General features: G+C 40.3%; 2 protein-coding genes and 1 non-coding gene across 25 annotated transcripts in view; all 3 read left to right on the top strand.

Annotated features, from left to right (window-relative positions):
- Positions 1-10,698, top strand: part of PABIR2 (PABIR family member 2) — a 28,206-nt gene extending 17,508 nt beyond the window's left edge. For 12 of the 23 annotated variants that reach the window (XM_074029772.1, XM_074029771.1, XM_015443744.3 and 9 more), the window contains one exon: positions 8,913-10,698. In XM_074029772.1, coding sequence (XP_073885873.1) covers positions 8,913-8,982 — 70 coding nt within the window. In that variant the 3' untranslated portion in view covers positions 8,983-10,698. Of the gene's footprint in view, positions 1-7,987 lie in introns of all 23 variants that reach the window. The other 11 variants (XM_074029766.1, XM_074029765.1, XM_074029763.1 and 8 more) reach the window with 1 other exon arrangement.
- Positions 10,699-16,503: 5,805 nt separating this feature from the next.
- Positions 16,504-25,445, top strand: part of PLAC1 (placenta enriched 1) — a 198,513-nt gene continuing 189,571 nt past the window's right edge. The window contains exon 1 of the mRNA XM_065538815.1: positions 16,504-16,588. The gene's annotated coding sequence lies outside the window, so the exon portion shown is untranslated. The remainder of the gene's footprint in view (positions 16,589-25,445) is intronic.
- Positions 20,424-20,564, top strand: LOC123571551 (U4 spliceosomal RNA). Its single transcript, XR_006695691.1, has one exon. It is a non-coding gene; the product is annotated as a U4 spliceosomal RNA (small nuclear RNA).

Genomic DNA, 25,445 nt, shown 5'->3' with positions numbered 1-25,445 from the left:
TAGTTTTTTGTATTTTTTTAGTAGAGACGGGGTTTCACCGTGTTAGCCAGGATGGTCTCGATCTCCTGACCTCGTGATCCGCCCGTCTCGGCCTCCCAAAGTGCTGGGATTACAGGCTTGAGCCACCGCGCCCGGCTGATCAGTACTATTCTAACCTTGGAACAGATAGATGCCTTTTAGAATTGTTCTAGCTATTTTCAACCCCATGGTCTCTGTTTTCCTCTCATCTCTGTATGTCCTTGCTACTTCAGTGTGCTAATTTTGGTACAGAGTGCCTTTCCAGGTATGTAGATGATGGAAAAGAGAAAACTTCTTTTTTTTTTTTTTTTTGAGACGGAGTCTCGCTCTGTCGCCCAGGCTGGAGTGCAGTGGCTGGATCTTGGCTCACTGCAAGCTCCGCCTCCCGGGTTTACGCCATTCCCCTGCCTCAGCCTCCCGTGTAGCTGGGACTACAGGCGCCCGCTACCTCGCCCGGCTAGTTTTTTTGTATTTTTTAGTAGAGACGGGGTTTCACTGTGTTAGCCAGGATGGTCTTGATCTCCTGACCTCGTGATCCGCCCGTCTCAGCCTCCCAAAGTGCTGGGATTACAGGCTTGAGCCACCGCGCCCGGCCAAGAGAAAACTTCTGAAGCTTGTCAAGAGGACTATTGGGTGAAACTCTATCCTTAGTGGAAAGTGCATATCACTTTTATGGCAAAGTGTTTTAATATAGGCACATGACTATAAATAGGTTTGCTTACCTAGTTACTAACCAAGTGACCAAGTTAAGTAAAATATATGACAGCATTTTACCAAGCTGAAAACATACAGGGTGAGGTGACTTATTTTTATATTGTCTTTGGCTGACAGTGCAGGATGTGTAAAACAGGTTCATGCAAGTAAGTAAGAAAGGAAAGAGAAGGTGCAGTGTTTACGAAGGGTCTTCTCTCATTGTCCAGACATTTATTCCTCTGAGCAGCACAACCTAAACCATCTCTAGCAGTAGCTATTGTGAGGCTTCTATTTCCTTGTCACTACTCCCCTATCCCATAGACCCATGAATGGCTAGGAGAGCCCTGGAAACGTCAACATTGGTGATGAAGGAAACTTTTATTTTATTTTAATTGTTTTGAGACAGAGTCTCACTCTGTTGCCCAGGCTGGAGTGCAGCAGTGCAATCTTGACTCACTGCAACCTCCGCCTCCCGGGTTCAAGCGATTCTTCTGTCTCAGCCTCCTGAGTAACTTGGATTACAGGTACGTGCACCACACCTGGCTAATTTTTGTATTTTTAGTAGATATGGAGTTTCTCCATGTTGTCCAGGTTGGTCTTGAATTCCTGACCTCAGGTGACCCACCCACCCTGGCCTCCCAAAGTGTTGGGATTACAGGCGTGAGCCACTGTGCCTGGCCAACTTTTGATTCTTAAACATAAAAAGCTGTTGTGGTGCGGTGGCTCATGCCTGTAATCCCAGCACTTTGGGAGGCCGAGGCAGGCAGATCAGGAGGTCAGGAGATCAAGACCATCCTGGTTAACACGGTGAAACCTCGTCTCTACTAAAAATACAAAAAAATTAGCCGGGCATGGTGGCAGGTGTCTATAGTCCCAGCCACTCAGGAGGCTGAGGCAGGAGAATGGCGTGAACCCGGGAGGCGGAGCTTGCAGTGAGCGGAGACCGCACCACTGCTCTCCAGCCTGGGTGACAGAGCGAGACTCCGTCTCAAAAAAAAAAAAAAAAAAAAAAGTTGTTGCTTCACACAAGAGACACTTGCTTTATTCACAGCCACTCATAGAGTGTCAGCAAGCCAAGTGTGGTTCAAGTAATCTGCAAAAGAAATCTGTTACTCAAAATTCACAAAACTAAGTGTCAAAGATAGTTAAGTCATTAATTAAACTTCCAGATGATGTTTTTAGTCAGTTTGCAGCAATTGTACTTCTGAGGTTATTAAAGCTTAAAATTGTGCTGAGACTTTGGGAACACCTTATATATTAATGGTGCTGACATTTTTGCCTATAATTAAGAGATTTTAAAATATGATTTATTTCTTTTTTTTTTTTTTTTTTTTTTTTTTTTTTTTTTTTTGAGACAGAGTCTGGCTCTGCCGCCCAGGCTGGAGTGCAGTGGCCGGATCTCAGCTCACTGCAAGCTCCGCCTCCCGGGTTCACGCCATTCTCCTGCCTCAGCCTCCCAAGTAGTTGGGACTTACAGGCGCCCGCCACCGCGCCCGGCTAGTTTTTTGTATTTTTTAGCAGAGACGGGGTTTCACCGTGTTAGCCAGGATGGTCTCGATCTCCTGACCTCGTGATCCGCCCGTCTCGGCCTCCCAAAGTGCTGGGATTACAGGCTTGAGCCACCGCGCCCGGCCTATTTCTTTTATATAAAAACTGGATCCTGGCCAGGCATGGTGGCTCACACCTGTAATTCCAACACTTTGGGAGGCCGAGGTGGGCGGATCACTTGAGGTCGGGAGTTCAAGACCAGCCTGGACGACATGGTGAAACACCTTCTCTACTAAAAACACAAAAACTAACCGGGTGTGGTAGCGCATTCCTGCAATCCCAGCTACTCTGGAGGCTGAGACAGGAGAATTGCTTGAACCCGAGAGGCAGAGGTTGCAGTGAGCCGGGATCGCACCACTGGACTCCATCCAGCCTGGGCAACAGAGCGAGACTCCATCTCAAAAAAAAAAAAAAAAAATCTGGATCCTGCTTTTGCGGAAACTTTTTTTTGAGACGTAGTCTTACTCTTGTTACCCAGGCTGGAGTGCAATGGTGCAATCTCCACTCACTGCAACCTCTGCCTCCTGGGTTGAAATGATTCTCCTGCCTCAGCCTCCCGAGTAGCTGGGATTACAGGCATGCACCACCACACCCGGCTAATTTTGTATTTTTAGTAGAGATGGGGTTTCTTCATGTTGGTCAGGCTGGTGTCGAACTCCCAACCCCAGGTGATCCACCCGCTTTGGCCTCCCAAAGTGCTGGGATTACAGGCGTGAGCCACCATACCTGGTCTTTTTTTTCTGTTGTTGAGACAAGATCTGGTCTATTGCCTAGACTGGAGTACAGTAGTGTGATCATGGCTCACTGCAACCTCTGTTTCCCGGGCTCAAGCCATCCACCCACCTCAACCTCCCGAATAGCTGGGACTACAGGTGTGCACCATCTCGCCCAGCTAATTTTTCTGTTTTTGTAGAGACCGAGTTTTGCCATGTTGCCCAGGCTGGTCTTGAACTGCCCTCAAGTGATCTGCATGCCTTGGCCTCGCGAAGTGTTGGGATTACAGGCATGAGCCACTGCACCCAGCCTCTTTTATCTCTTTAATGCAGTTTTATTAATCAGAATCAGACATTCATATTCTTAGAAACGGGGCTAGAGATAGGAATCTGGCTGTGTTCTGGTTTCTGCTACCAAGGTTGGCAACCTACTTGATAACAAAACTAAGGAATCTGTGCTAGGCTTGATAGGGCTGTGGCTAATTTTTTATTTATTTACCTACCTGCTGTTAATCTGATAGAACCCAGCTTATTGACTGAACAAGGCACAAAGTGGTTCAGCCAGATGGGGTGATAACATGAATCAAACCGAATATCTTAGTTTTGTGATTACTTTTATCATTGGATGGTTTTCATGATTTGCTATTTTAATGAAACTATGGAAACAACTGCCCTCTATCTTTTAGAGAGCAGAAAAAGGATCAGATCGTTAGATGTTATCTTGTCATTTAAATATTTATAGTTTATTCCCTGCCCCATCCAACAAAAGGAGAGATGGCTTTTATAGCCTTTAAAGTTTATACACTAGATAACAATCTTTAAAAATCTGACATCTTTTGAAGCATAAATTAAGTTTGAAATTTGAGTGTGGACCCATTTGGAGTTTGTGTCCAGTTAGGCATACTTTTTATTTCTTTTCTTTTCTTTTTTTTTTTTGCTAAATGAAAATTCCCAAATCTTTGCCAACCAAATCTGGGGGACATTATCAACCATAAGGCAGGAGTTATGTCATTCTGCATTTAATCCTTATGGACATCAAAATTTGAGCATCACTCAGAAGTCTACCTTTGCCTGTGCTTTGATTCTTTCTGCATGTTGGGAGCTCTTAATCTGCTCTTCATTCTGTTGGGAGTGAGACTGTGTGTGTCTGCAGCATACTATATAAAATAAAGGAGTTTTCAGGGCTGCTGGCCATACAGTGACGATTAAATGATAGTGTCTTTTTTATGAAAGGAAAACTTATGAATTTTCTTACCCCGTGCATCAGTGTTAATGTGATAGTTTTAACACGTTTTTTTGTTAAATGGGTCTTAGTGGTTCTAACACTATTTTTAATGTTATATGTGTCATGCCAAAATTTCATGAATATGTGACAAGTACAAAAAATAAGTTTTAATCATTAATAGGAATGTGTATGTCTGTACACATCTCTAAAGTACACATGTATACACACACACACACACACACTCTTTAGAGATGTTTATGTGAGCAACTTAGACATCTGTACTGATAGTTTAAAACTCCTGTCTACCTTCACCATAAAAATGAGCAAGTTAAAAACAAAACAAAACACTCCTGTCCTCAGCATGACTGCGGACTGATATTTAAATATGTGATCTTAAAAACTTAGAGGTCATTCAGAAGGATGATACTAGGACCGTTAAGGTAAGATAGTAGAGACCAGAGAACATGCCATATATATCAGTTTAACCCACAGCAAGGGGTGTGGGGATGCCCTACAGTCATACCTTATACCAAAATCTGTGCTAGGCTTGATAGGACTGTGACTCATTTCTAACGCATTTACCTGCCTGTCATTAATCTGATAGGACCCAGCTTATTGACTAGACAAGGCACCAAGTGGCTCAGCCAGATGGGGTGATAGCATGAATCACACTAGACATCCTACCTTTGTTATTACTTTATCATTGGACTCTTTTAATGAGTCACTCATACTTCATCCTTAGGTTTTCTAGACAGAGGGCATTACCTTAAGTCATAAGTACTTTTGGTTGTGTGGTTCAAATATTGCCTCAATATGTATATTCAGTGGCTGGAACGCATTCGTTCAGTTTTGATTCAGGGATTCCTGTGTCCAATTTGAATTGTCTAGATCCTTTTTTACTATTGTCTGGCTTTCGGCCATTAGTGTAAGTAAGGCTCATTAGCACTTCCATCAGAGCTTAAGCTAGGAAAGAAAGAAGAGATGAACTCAGATTAGTCCAGACCTCGTTGCTTTTAGAAGCTCTGGTAGAAGAGTTAATAGTAGACTCTGTGAAAATTACTTTTGTGCAGTGATGTTGCTGTGGGTTAAAAAATCATGTAAGTCTTACTTGACGTGGATAGAATAACAATGAGTGATTTGTGACGTGAAGTCTCTGCTTCCATGACCATGAGTAATTGTGCCAGATTAATTCAAACGGAAACTAGATTTTAGTTAAGTGAAAATGTCTGGTTAAAGATTTACCAAGTTCTGAATCTAAATTGCAGTGGAGACTAAATGTAAGTGTGCTATTTTCTGTTAATGAACAAAATTATATACATTTATATTTTAATAATAGGGAAGACATTCTGAAATGAAATGTTCAGGGCTTTTTTTTTCTGATCCTCCATTAGCTTATTTCTCTTAAGGTAATCAGCAGTGTTAGAAGTCAAATTTCACTGCATGAGTCCTGTTGTGTGTTTTTGAATGAATACAGGATTCACCCAAGCAGGCAGGCCTTAATTACAAATGGAATCTTTTAACCCAGGACTCACCGTAAGTCTGGTGGTTGGAATAAAGAATTCTTTATTTATATTCAGATTATCTGCTTGGTGGCCAAGTGTTAATCTAAGCCCATTTCTTCCTGCCAAGTAGCATAGAGCGTGTCCTTCGGCTGCCCGGCCAATATGTGCTTTAGGAAAGTAAATTCATTTTAATATTAGTCTAGGCAAAAAGCTGCAGGAGGAAAAATCGCATATGTTCCAAAGGCAAATAGAAAGGTCTTTTGATTTTCCAGTGTCTTGGATTATCTGTGCAACTTTCTTTCAGTAGTTTGAGTAATTCATATTTTAGATCCATTTCGCCATTTGGTTGAAAAAATATCGGAGCCAGCTAAAATTTCCAAACTTCTTACTTAAAAGTGATATTATTAATGATGCATTTGACAGCAGTGAGTGTAGAGTAGGAGTAGTGTGGAATATACTGTTTCCATTTTTACTTTTACTTTTCTGAAGCCTATTTGTAGTTTGTCTCCACCTAAAAACAATCCACAAACAAGAGAATGAAATGACATTTCAAAGAAAAGTAGAAGAGTAGAGAAGCAAGGGTGGGGGTGATATATTTCATTGAGGGTAGTACAGGGCCCAGAAACTTTCTAATGTACCATAGGTTACTTTTAACACTAGAAATACATTAACTTGGAAATTCAGAAAAATGATAATATTAAAGACTCCCAACATTTTCGACTCAGCATGTTAGACTGGAATGGGCTTTTTCAAAGGAGTTAGTGACCAAAGTTAAAACTGGAACCCGTGTTTCCTGATTTCCATAATTCCTTCTCCAATTCTGTGCTTTTTTCCTTTTCAAAAATAAAAAGTGTGTAAATTCTAAAACTGCCCAATTACCTCTCCCGCTTTGTCTGTCACTGTGTTTTCTTCACTCTCTATACCCCAGCCACAATAGTCTGCTTTTGTTTGGTTCCTAGAACTATCCTTGCTTCCTCCCAAATCTTAACTAATTAATGCCTGCTCATCCTTCAGATGATAGCAAATATCATCTCTGGGGAACCTTTTCTCATTCCTCCGAGTTAGATTAGGTTACCCATGTTGTATATTTTCATAGCCCCTTGTATCTTTCCTTTATCACTTTTATTGCAAATTACAATTACATATTTATTAGCATGGTTACTTGAATGTCTGTCTCCTGCACAATACTGTAAATTCAATGAGGGCTGGGACCACGTCTGTTTTAAACACTGTTGTATTTCTAATATCTAGTGTGCTTCCTGCACTTGGCAGGCACTCAGTAAGTATTAGAATAAGTGAATGATTGAATTCAGGGCAAATATAAAGCATAGATCTTATTATTGGATTGATGGAAATCAAAGCCAGAAAGGCAGCTTGATGCCAGACTGTAAAAGCTCTCATTTCCCTGCTGAAGTATGGAGCCAGATTCATGAGTCAGGCCAGGTTGATGGTTGGGAACAGTGAGCCCCTGGGCTGGATAGGGAAGGAATCCCTGGGCTGGGTATAGAGGTTCTTGATGTCCAGATCTGGAGTTTTACTGGAACGATAGGAACAGGTGCCAGTTGTCAGGATAAAGAGGCAACAGACAATGGGTACTGAGACCATGAGTGTAGATTATTCATTGTAGAAGCTTAACTGGAGAATAACTAAAGGGATCAAAGAAAGGGACTCTTCTAGAAATAGACCTTTGGGTTTTGAAAGCAAGAAGAAAGGAAACAGTGTAAGGAATTATAAATGGCATAGAATTGGAGGGGGAAATCATTTAAAAATGTGTTTGAATTGAAGGCCCTTTGGGAGTGGGGAAGTGATCAACTCTAAGGGAGTTGAAAGACTTTGTTTTAGAGTAGAGGAACTATGAGGCAGTGTATTTGATCGAACACCTCTGATAGTCCGAGTATGGTTACCTCAGTAAGTAACTACTCCTCTTGCTTCAAGCCTGATGGGAAGATAAAAAGATAAACATAAGGATAGAAATTTCTTGAGCTGAAGTGAAGTGAAGGAACCTCCCTCCCAAAAACCATGGCATGTCAAGAGGAACATTTATTGTAGGTTGGATGGTCTGGTGCCTCCGGGGGGACAATCAAATGATACAGGACCTCGAAGAGTCTTACTTTGGATTTTTGTGGCTTTATAATGTAGTATATTATGTAGTTCATTGCTGTGGCTTTATGCTTTTTTATTATTTACAAGTGATCTACTGATTTGTGAGCTCTTGAAACTGTGTCATTGCATGTTACGTTTACCCTGATAGTTGCATTTGCTTATAATTCTTTTTGCTTTGTCTTCAGTTCAGATATTTTGGATGGCAGTAGTAGCAGCAGTGGCTTATCCTCAGACCCACTGGCTAAAGGCAGCGCTACCACAGAGTCTCCAGTAGCATGCTCCAATTCATGCTCTTCGTTCATCTTGATGGATGATCTCTCACCCAAGTGACTTAACCATTTCTGATTCAACGTTTTAACTGCTGTTTCCTACATAAAATGTTTAGTGGGGAACGCAGAGAACTTTGATCCATAATGAGGATTAAAGTTTTACAGATTTCACCCATTCTGATGCTATTATTACTCTTTGGCATCTCTCTTCTCCAAAGTTCAATTTTATGAGCCTAATGACCTTAGCTAATAATCTGGTTTTGCTGATCTCATTTTGGATTTAGTGATTAAATCTCAACTGCTCATTTTTGATTGCTTAGAGGAATTTTTTTTCCTTAGTGCCTCAACACCTATTTTGAGTTTATACATTTAAGAAAGGCACTGATACGTATTGCCTTTAATGGTTCTTTTCCGCAGCAGTGATACGACAGATTTGATCAGAAATTCTCTTGCTTGAGAGATTTTTTTTTTGTTCTTTGTTGACTACATAGTTTCAAATCTCTATTTCATGATAATATATAAATTGCTTTTAATTATATTAAATTTTTATTTTTCTGCATCAGCTTAAAGTACATTATTTTGTTTCCCTTTCCTGTTTGAGCCGCTTACGCCATTTCTCACAGAGGGGAAGAAATACGTAGTTGCTTTCATTACCCTTATTGCTTCTTTGCTGTTGGGGTGTGTGAAGTGAGCATTGATTTTAGTGCTGAGAATGTAAACGGACTTACAGGATGCTTGGATTAGTCACCACAGGTTCTTATGACTTTGCTACCACAGTTGATATATTTCTCCTCAAACCTGTTGCCCTAAGGAATATATAAAATATTGTTGATATTTCTAGGTGGTGTTATCAAGGAGAAGAAATTCCTGCCTTGACCAGATGTGTGGAGCATCTACAAATGAATGAATAGTTATTTACACACAAACCACTGTGTACAAAAGCGTCCATGGAGCTGTCAGTGTCTCGGGTGGCATTATGAGGCCTCAGGTGCCTTGGGGTACATTGTCATGCTATAAGGGATGTATATCATAAGGTATGGTGGAAGAGGGGCCTTATGTGTATGAATGCCACATACTGTTTGTGTTGCTGCTTTTTTTCCGATTCCTTTTTGTCATTGGATTTGTTTGTTTTGTCATGTGGTGAATGGTGTTTCAGTTCATTGTGTTGCCGCCAGAATCAGAATCCAGTTCTTGTTCATACTGCCTTATAGTTATTGTGTTGCCGCCAGAATCAGAATCCAGTTCTTGTTCATACTGCCTTGTAGTGAGGGCAGTTTAATATCTACAAAGAAGCTTTTAGGAGCTGAAGAAGTCAATGTGATTGTGCGTTCTGCTTTTAAGAAGCTGTTTCAGCTGTGAACTGTGTACATGCTATAAGTGTGAGGTACCATAAGTTATTTAATTTTTAAAAGAGGAAACTCTTGAGTGAGCTGTTTAAGAAATCTGAGTGTAATCTATTGTTACGTTATTTATAACTAGGTAAAATGTCTGTCGTGATAGATTTCTTTTTAATGTTCAGATATTGTGGTTGGGTTGTCTATATTTAATATGCAGATTTGCCTGCTGGAATCATCATAATCCATTTTAAAGTGAATGTAAGAAATGAAAACTACTGCATTTGTGTCTTTTGAAGGCAAAGATCCTTGGATTTTAAAGGAAGATTATGTGCTTTGAAGGCACTCAGAGACTAGTAATAGCATATGGCTTGAAGGGAAACCCATTCTCTTTCAATTACAAGAGAGTATCACTTAGCGTGCAGTAGTTCTATTATAGCATCTGATGTGTCCTTTATTTTAAATTGTAACCATAACAGCCATTAATGGCTTTATTTCTTGTATTGCTCTCATCTGGGAAAAGTCTACTTCTTCAAACGTAACAAATATATCTATTATGAAGCTTGTCCCCTAGTATGCCATTATAAAGAAAAAATTCTTCGATGGTATGCAGTGTATCTATTCTGTTTGTAAAGGATCATGTCAAAATGTTCTGCCTCTATAATGATAATAGATGGTTTTGTCTTTCAGGAGATTTATCCACCTACTGTCTTCTTTGCCTTAAAGGGACACTTGGCCATCATTTTTAGACTTGAACTTAACACTGTTAAGAAATAACTGAAATATGATGGTACTTACATTAATTTTTGAAATTCAATGGTGGGATAGAATTAGGTCAGGAAATGGAAATTGTTCCAATGGTGTGAGAACTAGGAGACAAGATGATTCACTTTATTATTTAAACCAAGCTTCAGTTTTAGTTTTTGTTGTTTAAATGAACTGGAAAGTTAAGTTTTTGCAGGGATTGTTTTGAAATAAAGAGATATGCTAACTCACAGATGAACTTTGTTGATAAGACCCCTTTATTTTTATATAAAGTCTAATATTTGAAAAGTGATTGTTATAAAGTAAAATTCTCTCTTCCTATTCTAATATATATCATTTATTTCAGGCTTCTATTTGAAAACAGGTATAAGAGATGATATGATGGAACCCTATAATGTTTTTTGCTTGATTGACTTATATAATCACTGTTTCATGATTACTGCTTTTGGAATAATAGGAAGTTTTGTGAAATGCTGGTCTTGTGTATATCTTAGAATAAATAAAGTGTGTATACATGCATAAAATTTACTAATGTTTTAAAAATCTGTCCTTTGTTCTTATTAATAATCATTTTCTGCCCTTATATCCCAATAGTTTATTCTCTGTATCTAATTGCAGGTCAAGCTTTGAATAAAAGGATATCAGAAACACAAAAGAACTAATAGCTATGTTGAAGTTGGGGCTGTTTGCCAAAACGAAGTGAAACCTCTCCACATAATCAAATTTTCAAGAGTATTTTGTAGAATTTGACAATTTAGAAGGTTCTTGCCAGGGTCATACATCTTTCTTCCTCGTTTTCAATTTAGTTTATCTTGTTAAATTTTTTACATATTGATAAGCCTCTATAAATTATTTTTAGAACAAGATTGGGGTGAATAAACAGACAAAAAGGTCCGGGCACGGTGGCTCACGTCTGTAATCCCAGCACTTTGGGAGGCCGAGGTGAGCAGATCATGAGGTCAAGAGATCAAGACCATCCTGGGCAACATGGTGAAACCCCGTCTCTACTAAAAATACAAAAATTAGCTGGGCATGGTGGCGTGCACCTGTAGTCCTAGCTACTCAGGAGGCTGAGGCAGGAGAATCGCTTGAATCCAGGAGGCTGAGGTTGCAGTGAGTCAAGATTGTGCCACTACACTCCAGCCTGGTGACAGAGCGAGACTCCGTCTTAAAATAAACAAAAAACAAAAAAACAAAAAACAAACAAAAACAGGCAAAAAGCCTTTTATGTATGATTCAGATTATTAAGTTTTATCTTCAGTTTCTTTTTTATTTTTATTTCTTTTTGAGGCAAAGTTTTGCTCTTGTTGCCCAGGCTGGAGCGCAGTGGCACAATCTTGGCCCACTGCAACCTCTGCCTCCTGGATTCAAGCAATTCTTCCTGCTTCAGCCTCCTGAGTAGCTGGGAGTACAGGCCCCTGCCACTACGCTTGGCTAGTTTTTGTATTTTTTAGTAGAGATGGGGTTTCATCATATTGGCCAGGCTGGTCTCAAACTCCTGACCTCAGGTGATCTACCTGCCTCGGCCTCCCAAGGTGCTGGGATTACAGGCACGAGCCACCACGCCTGGCCCTATCTTCAGTTTTTAAGAAATATATGAACTACTTTATTTTAAAATACATTTTGGGCTGGGCGCAGTGGCTCACACATGCAATCCCAGCACTTGGGGAGGCCAAAGCGGGTGGATTGCTTCAGGCCAGGAGTTTGAGACCAGCCTGGGCAACGTGGCAAATCCTCGTCTACTAAAACTACAAAAATTAGCTGGGTATGGTGGCATGCGCCTGTAATCCCAGCTACTTGGGAGGCTGACGCTTGAAACTGGAAGGCAGAGGTTGCAGTGAGCTGAGATCGCACCACTGCACTCCAGCCTGGGTGACAGAGCAAGACTCTCTCAAAAAAACAAAAAGAAAAACAACTTTACATTTTGAAATTTGAAATAATTTCAGACTTACAAAAAATTTGCAAGAGTAGCTCAAATAACTCCTATATATCCTTCACCCAGTTTCCTCAATTGTTAACATTTAATCACATTTGCTTTGTCTGTCTGTCTGTCTCCTATATATGCACTATCATTCTGCTTCTCCCTGTGTCTTTCTGTGTGGGGGGGATGTGTATATATATATACACACACACACACATTTTTTTTCTGAATCATCTGAGAATGAATTGTAGTTACAATGCCCCATTGCCTTTACATGCTTCAGCGTAAATTTCTTAAAGACAAAGACATTCTACATAACCACATTGTAACTATCAAAATCAGAAAATTAACTGACACAAAACTGCCATTTATTAGTGGCTCGCACATGTCATCCCAGCATTTTGGGAGGCTGAGGTGAGAGGATCGCTTAAGTCCATGAGTTTGAGACCAGCCTGTGCAACACAGCAAGACCCTGTATCTATATATTTTTTTAAATAGAAAGATTTTTTTAAACTGCCTCTAATCTACAGACCCATTCAGTTTTTGCCTATAGTTGTGATAATGCCGTTTTTGGCAAAAGGGAAGAGATCGGTTTTTTTTCTTCTAGAGGAGGAGGAGACTTAGTAATTGACACCCTCACCCACTCAGCTACTCAAGCCAAGAACCCAGGAGTTAACCTTGACTTGTTGCTTACTTTCATTCCTTGCATGTAATTCTTCAGCGTGACTTCATTCTGTTTCTGAGATATATCTTCTTGCCCTTGTCAAGGAGGAACAATACCAGACATAGTTAGCAAGACAGATTTTATTCAGACTACTTCAGTAGGGGAGAGACCCCTGTTTCTTCTGGAGGAGGCACATGGTGTTACTTTGTCCTGTTACTAGTGATAACCTTGATCCCTTGGATAAGGTGGTGTCTATTGTCTTTTTCCCATTGAAATTAAAGTATTTTGTGTACTTTGAGACTACAAATATCCTGTTTCCTCATTAAACTTTGACCCCCTAGTTTTAGCATTCATTGATCTTTCTTGTCTGATGGTATCATGATGGCTGCCTGATAGTATCATGATGACGACCTAATGCTGGCTCTAATTCCATCATTAATTTGTTAGTTGACATTCTACTGTAAAGAAGAACACACACTCCTCCGCCACTTTGCCTCAGTGTGGACTCATGGACTCCCGCTTTAGTGAGTGAGTTTTAATTCATTACCATGATTGTTTTGATATTCAAGTTGCCTCAGATTTGGAAAATGAGGGCCCCTCCAACTCATCCCTGTGTCCTTTGGACAAATCCCTATCAGTTTCTGAGCAGTTTTTTACTTTTCTGACTCAAGATGTCCCAGATTCATACTTTCCTTGCCCCAGCCACTGGGATCAGCCATTTCTCTAAGTAGCCCCTTGATTCCTTTTAATAGAGAACAGTGTTTAAAAATCAAGTTGGGGAACTAGGTATATTATTGCTATTGGGGCATCATTGTTTAAAGGCCTCAGAGCACAGAGAAAAACACACGTGTATATATGCCATGTAAATGTATATACACATCTATATTTGTTTAGTTCAAACAATACCTCTGAGTTCAAACTATACCTCTGATTCCAATTCAATACCACAGGGTTTATTCCAGTGTTTATCTCAGTGTAATTACTCCTTTCTCCTGTGTGTAACCAATTTCCTACCCTGCCAGCTGGCTACCCAGCCTGCCTCCTCAGCCCCATCCATCTCCTTGGCTCTGACCCTGATGGTCTGCCAGTCTTGGCTGCCTGGATGGAAGGAAGGAAAGAGGATCTAAGTCCTCAAGTTTTAAATATCCCTGGTTCACACCCACCCCAACCACCACAAGCTCCTTATCTTCTGTGCTTGACTGTTCACAGCTTGGGAATTTCTTACATTCATCAATTTAACAAATATTTATTGAGCCCTGTGCTGTGAACTGTAAATGCAGATTAATTTCTTTTTTTTTTTTTTTTTTTTTTGAGACCCAGTCTCGCTCTGCCGCCTGGGCTGGAGTGCAGTGGCCGGATCTCAGCTCACTGCAAGCTCCGCCTCCCGGGTTCATGCCATTCTCCAGCCTCAGTCTCCCAAGTAGCTGGGACTACAGGCGCCCGCCACCTCGCCAGGCTAGTTTTTTGTATTTTTTTAGTAGAGACGGGGTTTCACCATGTTAGCCAGGATGGTCTTGATCTCCTGACCTCGTGATCCACCCGTCTCGGCCTCCCAAAGTGCTGGGATTACAGGCTTGAGCCACCGCGTCCGGCCGAATGCAGATTAATTTCATGCCTTTGGCCGGGCACAGTGTCTCATGCCTGTAATCCCAGCACTTTGGGAGGCTAAGGTAGGTGGATCGGCCGGGCGCGGTGGCTCAAGCCTGTAATCCCAGCACTTTGGGAGGCCGAGACGGGCGGATCACGAGGTCAGGAGATCGAGACCATCCTGGCTAATATGGTGAAACCCCGTCTCTACTAAAAATACAAAAAACTAGCCGGGCGAGGTGGTGGGCGCCTGTAGTCCCAGCTACTCGGGAGGCTGAGGCAGGAGAATGGCGTAAACCCGGGAGGCGGAGCTTGCAGTGAGCTGAGATCCGGCCACTGCACTCCAGCCTGGGCGACAAAGCGAGACTCCGTCTCAAAAAAAAAAAAAAAAAAAAAAAAAAAAAAAAAAAAAAAAAAAAAGGTAGGTGGATCACCTGAGGTCAGGAGTTTGGGACCAGCCTGGCCAACATGGCAAAACCCTGTCACTACTAAAAATACAAAAATTAGCTCGGTGTGGTGGCATGCCCCTGTAGTCCCAGCTACTCAGGAGGCTGAGGCAGGAGAATTGTTGGAACCCAGGAGGCGGAGGTTGCAGTGAACCAAGATCATGCCACTGCACTCCAGCCTGGGCAACAGAGTGAGACTCCGTCTCAAAAAATAAAATAAAAAAAAAGCATGCCTTCAAGGAGAGCAGTAGAGCAGAATAGTCAGGTACACTGATTACTGGAAGCACTGATAGAGTGTGTTGGGGAGCATCAAGGGCGAACTCCCCCCCTCCCCCGATGCTTCCCAGAAGAGGGAACACTAAGGCTGAATCTTGAAGAACAAACTTGGCATGAGTCAAGGAGTTAGGTAGAGGGAAATAAGATACAGGTGAGAAGAGCACTAAAGCACCATTACAGAAATGCTAGTAATTTGCTAATATAGGAGATGAGGCTGGAGAGGAAAACAGACCTTACTTGTTCTTTGGGGATTTGGGAGTCTTTAGCTTATGTAGGTGGAAGTTATAGCTGTAGATGTAAACAGGGAGATCATCCAGACAAGAAGGTTAGGGACAAAATCCTGACAATCATCAGCATTTAAGAGCTGACGGATCACGAGGTCAAGAGATCGAGACCATCCTGGCCAACATGGTGAAACCCTGTCTCTATTAAAAATACAAAGATTAGCTTGGCGTGGTGGTGTGCGCCTGTAGTCCCAGCTACTCAGGAGGCTGAGGCAGGAGAATTGCTTGAACCCGGGAGGCAGAGGTTGCAGTGAGCCGAGATTGTGCCACCTCACTCCAGCCTGGCGACAGAGTGAGACTCTATCTCAAAAAAAAAAAAAAAGAGGCCGACTGAAGATAAGGGATGGCCTAGATGAAGCAGCTAACAATATCAGTGAACCATAAGGAGGGAGTGGTCTACAGAGTCAATTGAAATGAGGACTGAAATTTTCCCATTAGATCTTAAAATTAGAAGATCCTCTGGAGGCTCTCATTAGTGTACTGTTAGTGAGGTTGAAGGAGCCAAAGTTGAACTGCAGTGGCTTAAATAAGCGGGGGCTTAGGAGATGGAGACAGGAGGGTATGTTATAGTCTATGTCCATCTGCCAACTTCCTTTTTTCCCTTCTTTTCTTTCCCAACCCTTGCTCAATCATAATACAAACTCTCCCGTTTTCCTTCTGTATCCTCAGCAGCTAGCATCCTGTCCGAAATGGAATAGTCACTCAATAAAATTCTGTTGAACTAAGTAACCCCTTGCTATCCTATCGGAAATAGAACAGTCACTTAATAAAATTTTGTTGAACTAAGTAACCCCACACTATCCTATCTGAAATAGAACAGTCACTCAATAAAATTTTGTTGAACTAAGTAACCCCACGCTGTCCTATCTGAAATAGAACAGTCACTCAATAAAATTTTGTTAAACTAAGTAACCCCACGTTATCCTATCTGAAACAGAATAGTCACTCAATAAAATTTTGTTGAACAAGGTAACCCCACGCTCTAACCTATAGAGGGAGTAAAAGAAAGTCACTCTCACCTATAGAGGGAGCTGAAAGAAAACCACAGGGAGTGTTAACCTATAGGAGAAGCTGAAAGAAAATCACTAGGGAATGAACCTATAGGAGAAGCTGAAAGTAAATCTCCGGGGAAGTGTTAACCACACACTCTCACCTCTAGGAGGAGGGTGAAGCTTCTTGTCTTCCAGACATTCCCGAGGAAAACTTGCACGAGGAGTCTGTCAAGGAGTGCCACCCTTTGGTAATCTTTATTAATATATACCTAATATGTACCTTCTGTTTGTGGCATGTGATACTGATGTTCCATTTATTATAGTGATAGGAAGCTTTTTATTACAGTAAACTTGGCAAGTCGTATAGTAAAGGAAAAGTGACATAATTTAAATACATCTTGAGTAAATGATAGTACGAATGATCCATAGCCAGATATGACCCAAATCTTAAAATATACATAATTACTTTGATCCAGGAAAGTATTGGGTCACAGTGGTGTGTGGAACTGTCTGTATGAAGAAGTTAGAAGCTGTGGAATCTGTGTGGAATGCTCTTGCCGGGTTCTTTATAGATTTCCTCTTTTTTGGGATTCTGCACTTTTCCTTTCCCTTTTCTTTTCTCTTTCTTTTTTTTTTTTTTTTTTTTTCGGAGTTTCTTTCTTGTTGCCCGGGCTGGAGTGCAGCGGCGCCGTCTCGGCTCACTGCAACCTCCGCCTCCCGGGTTCAAGCAATTCTCCTGCCTCAGCCTCCTGAGTAGCTGGGATTACAAGCACCCGCCACCACGCCCGGCTGATTTTTTGTATTTTTAGTAGAGACAGGGTTTCACCATGTTAGCCAGGCTGGTCTCGAACTCTTCACCTCAGGTGATCTCCCTCCCTCGGCCTCCCAAAGTGCTGGGATTACAGGCGTGAGCCATCGTGCCCAGCCTATTCTGCACTTTTCTTCTTCTGTGAGGTGTGGTAAGAGAGGTCAGGAACCTCTCTCCTTCAGCTTCTAGGGGGAACTGGAGTGTGGCTGAGGTAAAGTGGGGCTAAAGAGCACTTCAGGCCTGGTTTGCTTACCTATCTCTTCTGACTAAAAAAGTGGTTAGAACTCCAGAGCTACTGTCAGCATGCAGCCCTCAGAGAAAGAAGCTTCTAGTCTGGATCACTGAGGCCTGCCTTCTTTGGCCAAAAGGAATTTTTAGTCTAGTTCCCCTGATGACTACTGAGGTAGTCTGGGGTGAGAGCCCTAGCGCTTTGAATCTGCCCTCTAAGCATCCATCTCCCTCAGAGACCTGTGGGTTGTGGGGAGGAAGAAGGGAAGAGGGGCTGTGGCTGTTGTAGGTGAGGGGTTAAGAATTCTAGAATTTGTAATCTTCATCATGTGTATTTCTACCTCAGAGACAAAATTAACATCTCATAACAGTGGTTTAATTTCTTTGTTTTGTCATCTTTATTCATTTGTATTTATTTTTGAATTATGGAGGAGAAAAGCTTATTATAAGAAGTTGAAACCTCATAGAAGTATGCAAAGTAAAAAATACTCCCCCTCCAGCCTTTTCATCTATAATGTAATAGTTTGATTTGTGTACCTAATTATCTTTTTCTTTTCTTTTCTTTCTTTTTTTTTCTTTCTTTTTTTTCTTTTTTTGAGATAGTGCCTCACTCTGTCGCCCAGGCTGGAGTGCAGTGGCGTGATCTCGGCTCACCACAACCCCTGCCGCCCAGCTTCAAGTGATTCTCCTGCCTCCCGAGTAGCTGGGATTACAGGCGCCTGCCACTGTGCTCGGCTAATTTTTGTATTTTTAGTAGAGACGGGGTTTCACCATGTTGGCCAGGCTGGTCTTGAACTCCTGACCTTGTGATCCTCCCGCCTCAGCCTCCCAAAGTCCACAGTGCTGGGATTACAGGTGTGAGCCACCGCGCCTGGCCCTAGTTATCTTTTTCTATACATAGGTGAACATATTTGTAATAGATGCACATGCATATTTTAAATTTTTTATTGAAATGTAATGTATATACAAAAAAGTGTACAGGTTGATGAATTATCACAAACTAGATATTCTGGGGGAATGTTCTGTGTGACCTGGGTGATGGTTACATGGGTTTATTCATTTGTGATAATTCCTGCAGAGTAAATGGCTGAAAATGAGCAGTAGGGAGCAACTCAAGAGTTCTGGAATGTTCTCTATGGACCTGGGTGATGGTTACTTGGGTTGATTCAGTTTGTGATCATTCATAGAGTGAATGACTAGAAGTGGTCATTTGGGGGCGCCTCAACAGTTTTGGAATGTTCTATGTGACCTGACTGATGTTTGCTTAGGTTCACTTTTTCAGCATTCATAGAGTGAATGACTGGAAGTAGGTATTGTGGGGCACCTCAAGAGTTCTGGAATGTTTTCTGTGGACCTGGGTGATGGTTACTTGGGTTGATTGCGTTTGTGATCATTCATAGAGTGGATGACTGGAAGTGGGCATTAGAGGGCGCTTCAAAAATTCTCGAATGCTCTGCACTGAGGTAGGTGATGGTTTATGGGTTCATTTTTAGCAATTGTATGAACATTCCATAATTTAACCCTCAAATGATCATTGAGGTTCTTTATAATTTATTAGTATACACAAGTAAATGTTGTTATTCATTTAAATTTGTCTGCTTCTGTATGTATTTCTTCAGGAGAGATTCTTAGAAGTGATAAATTGTTGGGTCAGACGGCATGTGCGTTTTATTATTTTCTTTTTGGAAAGGTAAGACAAGTTCAATGTAAAAAAATGAAATAGCAAATAAAAAGGACATATAGGGAAAAGTCAGTTTTCCTCTTAACCCTTGACCTCCAGTTCCATCAGATCCTTTCTCAGAAGCAACCAGTGTTACCAGCTTCTGGCAGGTTCTAACAGAGATAGTGTGTACATTGCATATATATTTACATATTGTTATAGGCATTGCTTAAAGCCCTACCACCACCCCATCAAGATTGTACCAATTTATAATCTCATCAATAGGATTTGAGAGTTCCCTTTCCCCTGATCCCAGGGATAATTTAGGGGTTCTGAAAAGATTTGAGTAAAAAGGAACAGGTTTTATTCATTCATCCATTGGCAGTACATTAATGTGCTTCAGAATTCAAAAGGTACAAAACGTCTGCCTCCCACTTTCATCCCCTAGCTGCCATAGCTCCTTTCCCCTAGAGCAATTGTGTTTTCAGTTTCTTGTGCATCCTTACGGAGAAAGTTTGCATATGTAAACAAATCCATCTATATAGTCTTTTTTTTTCTGAAATTTTACACAAATGGTAGCATATTTGTATGAGCGATTACTACATGACCTCCCTCTCCTTTTCCCCTCAAAAACCTAAGCGGCTTAAAACAATTATTCGTTTTTTTCTCATGAGCCTATGGGTAAGCTGGGAGTATTTACTATTCAGGGCCAGGCTCAGATCATTGTGGCTGGTTAGTTGATGGGTCAGTTGGGGGTTGGTTGGTCTAGAATGGCTTCAGCTGGTCTTGTTCAGCTCTACTTCATGAGGTCTCTTACCCATAAGCAGTCTAGTCTGGGCTTGTTCTCATCGTAGTGTCAGGACTCCACAAGAACAGAAGCACAGAAGGCCTCTGGAGGCCTAGACTTGGTTCTGGCACAACATAACTACTGTCTTATTCTGTCGACCAAAGCAACCCACAGGCTAGCTAGCCTGGATTCAAGGAATGTGAGGAGCTGCAAAGTCACATTGCAGGGTGTATGGGCTTAGGGAGGGGAAGAGCTGGGGCCATTTATTCTATCAAATACAATACTATAGGTATTGTTATGTACCTTACCTTTTTTTTTTTTTTTAACCTAACACTGTATCTTGGAAATGACTTCATATTAGTCTACAAAGAGCTTCTTTGTTTTTTATTCTATTTCATTTTGCCAGCCCCCTATTGAAGGAAACATATTGCTTCCAGTCTTTTGCTATTATCTAACAATGCTGCAATGAATAACATTGAACATATGTCAGATAAATTCCTAGAGGTGGAATTACTAGGTCAAAAGGTATATGTATTTATTATGTTCCAAATTAAACTGAAAATTTTGTAATTTTTTTCCACTCTAAAGAAATAGAAGTTCAGTTTTGTGCAGTGGCAACATCATAGCCAGTGAGGTTTGTCTAAGGAGTGATTATTGCTAATTGAAAACTTTTCCCAATACCCCGCCATGATGGCTTGAAATATAGTTGGCATCGGCATTTTTTGACAGTCTGTATGGAGACTAAACTAAAAGTAGAAATGAAAAAAAAAGAAATGGAAGTTCATAATTAAAAAATTTTTTTTGTACAAGTTGATGGGGTATATGTGAAATTTTGTTACATGTATATAATGTAACATGTATAGTATTTAGGGTGTCCATAACCCAAGTACAATATATTTTTGTTAAGTATAGTCAACCTAATGTGCTGTCAAACACCTTATTTATTCCTTCTGTCTTACTGTATATTTGTACCCTTTAACCCACTTTTTTTCATCCTCCTCCCTACTCCCGACTCACCCTTCCCAGTCTCTGTTATCTGTCTGTCCACTCTCTATCTCCATATGATCAAGTTTTTTAGCTCCCACATATAAGTGAGAACATTCAATATTTGTCTTTTTGTGCCTGGCTTATTTCACTTAAGATACGACTTCCAGTTCCATCGATGTTGCTGAAAATGACACGATTTCATTCTTTTGTATAACCATATAGTATTCAATTGTGTATATGTACCACATTTTCTTTATCCATTCATCTGTTGATGGACATTTAGGTTGATTCCATATCTTTGCTATTGTGAATAGTGTTGCAGTAAACATAGGAGTGCAGGTATCCCTTTGATATATTGATTTCTTTTCCTTTGGGTAGATACATGGGACTGCTAGATCAAATGGTAATTCTATTTTTAGTTTTTTGAGAAATCTCCATACTGTTTTCCATAGTGGCTATACTAGTTTACATTCCCACCAACAATGTATAAGAGTTCCTGGCCGGGCGTGGTGGCTATGCCTGTAATCCCAGCACTTTGGGAGGCCTAGGCAGGTGGATCATGAGGTCAGGAGTTCGAGACCAGCCTGGCCAATATGGTGAAACCCTGTCTCTACTAAAAATACAAAAATTAGCCAGGCGTGGTGGCACACACCTGTAGTCCCAGCTACTGAGGAGGCTGAGGTAGGAGAATCACCTGAACCCAGGAGGTGGAGGTTGCAGCGAGCTCAGATCTCACCACCGCACTCCAGCCTGGGTGACAGAGCAAGACTCCGTCTCAAAAAAAGAAAAAAGAATTCCTTTTCTCTGCATCCTCACCAACATCTCTTATTTTTTGTCTTTTTAGTAGTAGCCATTCTGACTGGGGTAAGATGATATCTCATTGTGATTTTGATCTGCATTTATCTGATGATTAGTAATGTAGAGTATTTTTTCATATACCTGTTGGCTGTTTGTATGTTTTCTTTTAAGAAATGTCTATTCATGTCCTTTTCCCATTTTTTAGTGGGAATATTTGTTGTTTTCCTATTATCTGAGTTCTTGGTATATTCTGGTTATTAAGTCCCCATTAGATGAATAGTTCACAATATTTTCTCACATTCAACAGGTTGTTTCTTCACTCTATTGATTGTTTCTTTCACTGTGCAGAAGATTTTTAGTTTAATTTGCCTATTTTTGTTTTTGTTGCCTGTGCGTTTGAGGTCTTAGTCATAAATTTTTTGTCTAGATCAATGTCCAGGAGAGTTTTCCATAGGTTTTCTTGTAGTGTTTTTATAGTTTCAAGTCTTATGTTTAATCCATTTTAAGTTGATTTTTGTATATGGTAAGAGATAGGGGTCCAATTTCATTCTGCATATGGTTATTCATTTTTCCCAGCACTGTTGAAGAAAGTGTCCTTTCCTCAGGTAAGTTCTTGCTGGCTTTGTCAAAAATCAGTTGACTGTGTATGTGGCTTTACTTCTGAGTTCCCTATGCTGTTCCATTGGTATATGTGTCTGTTTTTTTTACCAACACCATGCTGTTTTGGTTATGATAGCCTTGCAATATATTTTCAAGTCAGGTAATGTGTGATGCTTCCAGCTTTCTTTTTGCTCAGGATTGTTTTGGCTACTTGGGCTCTTTTTTTTGTTTTGTATGAATTTTAGGATTGTTTTTTTAATTCTGTGAAGAATTATGTTGGTATTTTGATAAGGACTGCATCGAATCTATAGATAGCTTTGGGCAATGTGGTCATTTTAACTAGATTAATTCTTCCAACCCATGAGCATGGGTTTTTTTTTTTCCATTTGTCTATGTCATCTTCAATTTCTTTTATCGGTGTTCGTAGCTTTGCTTGTAGAGATCTTTCACCTCTTTGTTTGAAATTATTCCTACATATTTTATTTTTGTAACTATTGTAAATGGGATTGCCTTCTTTTCTTTCATGGCTAGATCATTATTGGCCATCATATAGAAATGCTAATGATTTTTGTACATTGATTTTGTTTCCTGCAACTTTTTATTTTAAAAGAGTCAAACCTACAGAAAAGTTGAAAGAATAGTACAATAGAAACCCATATACCCTTCATGAAGATTAAACACTTGTTAACATTTTGCCACATTTGTTCTCTCTCTGTGTGTATACATATATATAACGCTACATAGCACATACATATATATATACATATTTTATGAACCATTTGACATTAATTTGGAGATATCAAGACACTTCTTCAGCCTGTATTGCCTAAAAACAAGGATGTTTACCTATATAATCACAATTTTGTTAACACACCCAAGAAAGTTTTGACAGAATAATATTATTTTATTCATAGCCCATATTCAAATTTCCCGATTGCCCCAATAATGTCATTTAGAACTTTTGTTTGTTTGTTTATTTCAATCAAGGATCCCAAATTCAGGATCAAAGGTCATACAAATTCATGTACTTGTCATATCTCTAGTAGTCTTTCATATAAAAGTTTCCCACTTTTTTCATTTTTCATGAAATATTCATTTCAAAGACTTTAGGCCAGTTATCTTGTATCATGGCCTATAATTTGGATTTGTCACATTGTTCCCTCATGAATATATTCAGGTTAAACATTTTTGGCAAGGATACCACATAGGTGGTTTCCATTGCATCTCGTCAGGAGGTATACAATGTCAATTTGTCCTATTGCCAAGTTTGATCACTTGGCCAAAGTAGTGTAATCCAGATTTCTCCATCGTAAAGGCACATTCTCCTCCTTTGTAATTAATATTCAATTAATATCTTTAAAGTATGACCGTGTAAATGTTCTGTTCCCCAGCAATTTTCTTTTTTTTTTTTTTTTTGAGACGGAGTCTCGCTCTGTCGCCCAGGCTGGAGTGCGGTGGCGCGATCTCGGCTCACTGCAAGCTCCGCCTCCCGGGTTCACGCCATTCTCCTGCCTCAGCCTCCCGAGTAGCTGGGACTACAGGCGCCCACAACCGCGCCCGGCTAATTTTTTGTATTTTTAGTAGAGACGGGGTTTCACCGTGGTCTCGATCTCCTGACCTTGTGATCCGCCCGCCTCGGCCTCCCAAAGTGCTGGGATTACAGGCGTGAGCCACCGCGCCCGGCAGCAATTTTCATCTGATAGTTTTAGCATTCATTATGATCCCTATCTGAATCAGTTTTTAACATAGTGGCTACAAAGGCATGTTTTCCAAATTCTGTTGTTCCTTCCACATTTATTAGCTATCCATTCTTCTGTAAAGGAAGCTGAATCCCTTCTTTTTTCATGTCACTTCAAATTCTTTTTTAAAATTAATCAATGTGTTATAACCTGTTACCATTATCGGTCTCGTGTCTAAATAGACAAAACAAAGCAGAAAGTCCAGAAATAGACCCAAGTATATATGAAAATGTAATCTTTAATAAACGTGGTATATCCAAATTATTGGGGCAAAGATGGACTTTTTAAAGAAATTCTATTGGCATAACTGGATAGCCATTTGGATAAAAAGGTAATTTGGTCCCATACTTCACATTGTACCCTAGAATAAGCTCCAAATGGAGCTTATCATATAAAATTAAAAAAAAAAACCATATATGTACCAGCTGGTCCAAATATTTTTTTTTAAAAAACCATGTAGGCACTAGAAGAAAACGTGGATTAATTTCTTTATAATCTGGGTGTGGGGAAAGCCTTTTTAAATATGACTCCAAATCCATATGCCATAAAATGATGAGTATTTTCAAGTACATAAAAATTAAAGTAAAAGCCTTTTTTTGCATGGTAAAAATCAGATAGGCAAAGTCAAAAGAAAGATGATGAAGGCTAGGTACGGTGGCTCACACCTGTAATCCTAACACTTTGGGAGGCCAAGGCAGATGGATCTCGAGGTCAGGAGATGGAGACCATCCTGGCTAACACGGTGAAACCCCATCTCTACTAAAAATATAAAAAATTAGCCAGGTGTGGTGGCGGACGCCTGTAGTCCCAGCTACTTGGGAGGCTGAGACAAAAGAATCACTTGATCCCAGGAGCCAGAGGTTGCAGTAAGCCGAGAGCACTCCAGACTGGTGACAGAGCAAGACTACATCTCAAAAAAAAAAAAAAAAAAAAGATGAAACCGAGAGGTACCTAAATACTTATAATGCATATACTAAATAAAGGGCCAATATCCCAAACATATAAAGAACTTTTAAAATCTAAAGAAAAAAGGCTAAAAAGTCTCAGGAGGAAAATGGGCAAAAACATGAATACATAGTTCACAGAAGAAAGTATACAAATGATCCTTAAGTGTATGAAAAGATAGTCAACTTCACACATAGTAAGAGATGCAAATATCTTTAAAATACACAGTCAACTTGACCATCTGGATTATTTGGAGAGGAGGAGCAATGCCAGCTTAGGTTAAGTTCTCCCGTTTAGGCATTCCTTGATCTCCCTGGGCTTCACCTTTTATGGCACTTATCTGACTTGTAATTATAGTGTTTGTTTAATGTCTGTCTTCCATACTAGTTACCAAATGTATAAGAATAGTGACCAGACTATCTTGTTCACACTGGTATCCCCAGCTCCATGCACAAAGTAAATGCTCAATTAACATTTGTCAAATCAACGAACAAACAAATTACAGAGTACTTATACTCACCAATGAGAGCTACCACTTAATAGTTGAATGAAT

Source organism: Macaca fascicularis, chromosome X (assembly GCF_037993035.2).
Source record: "Macaca fascicularis isolate 582-1 chromosome X, T2T-MFA8v1.1".
Lineage (NCBI taxonomy): Eukaryota > Metazoa > Chordata > Mammalia > Primates > Cercopithecidae > Macaca > Macaca fascicularis.
This window is presented reverse-complemented; position numbering and strand designations above follow the sequence as displayed.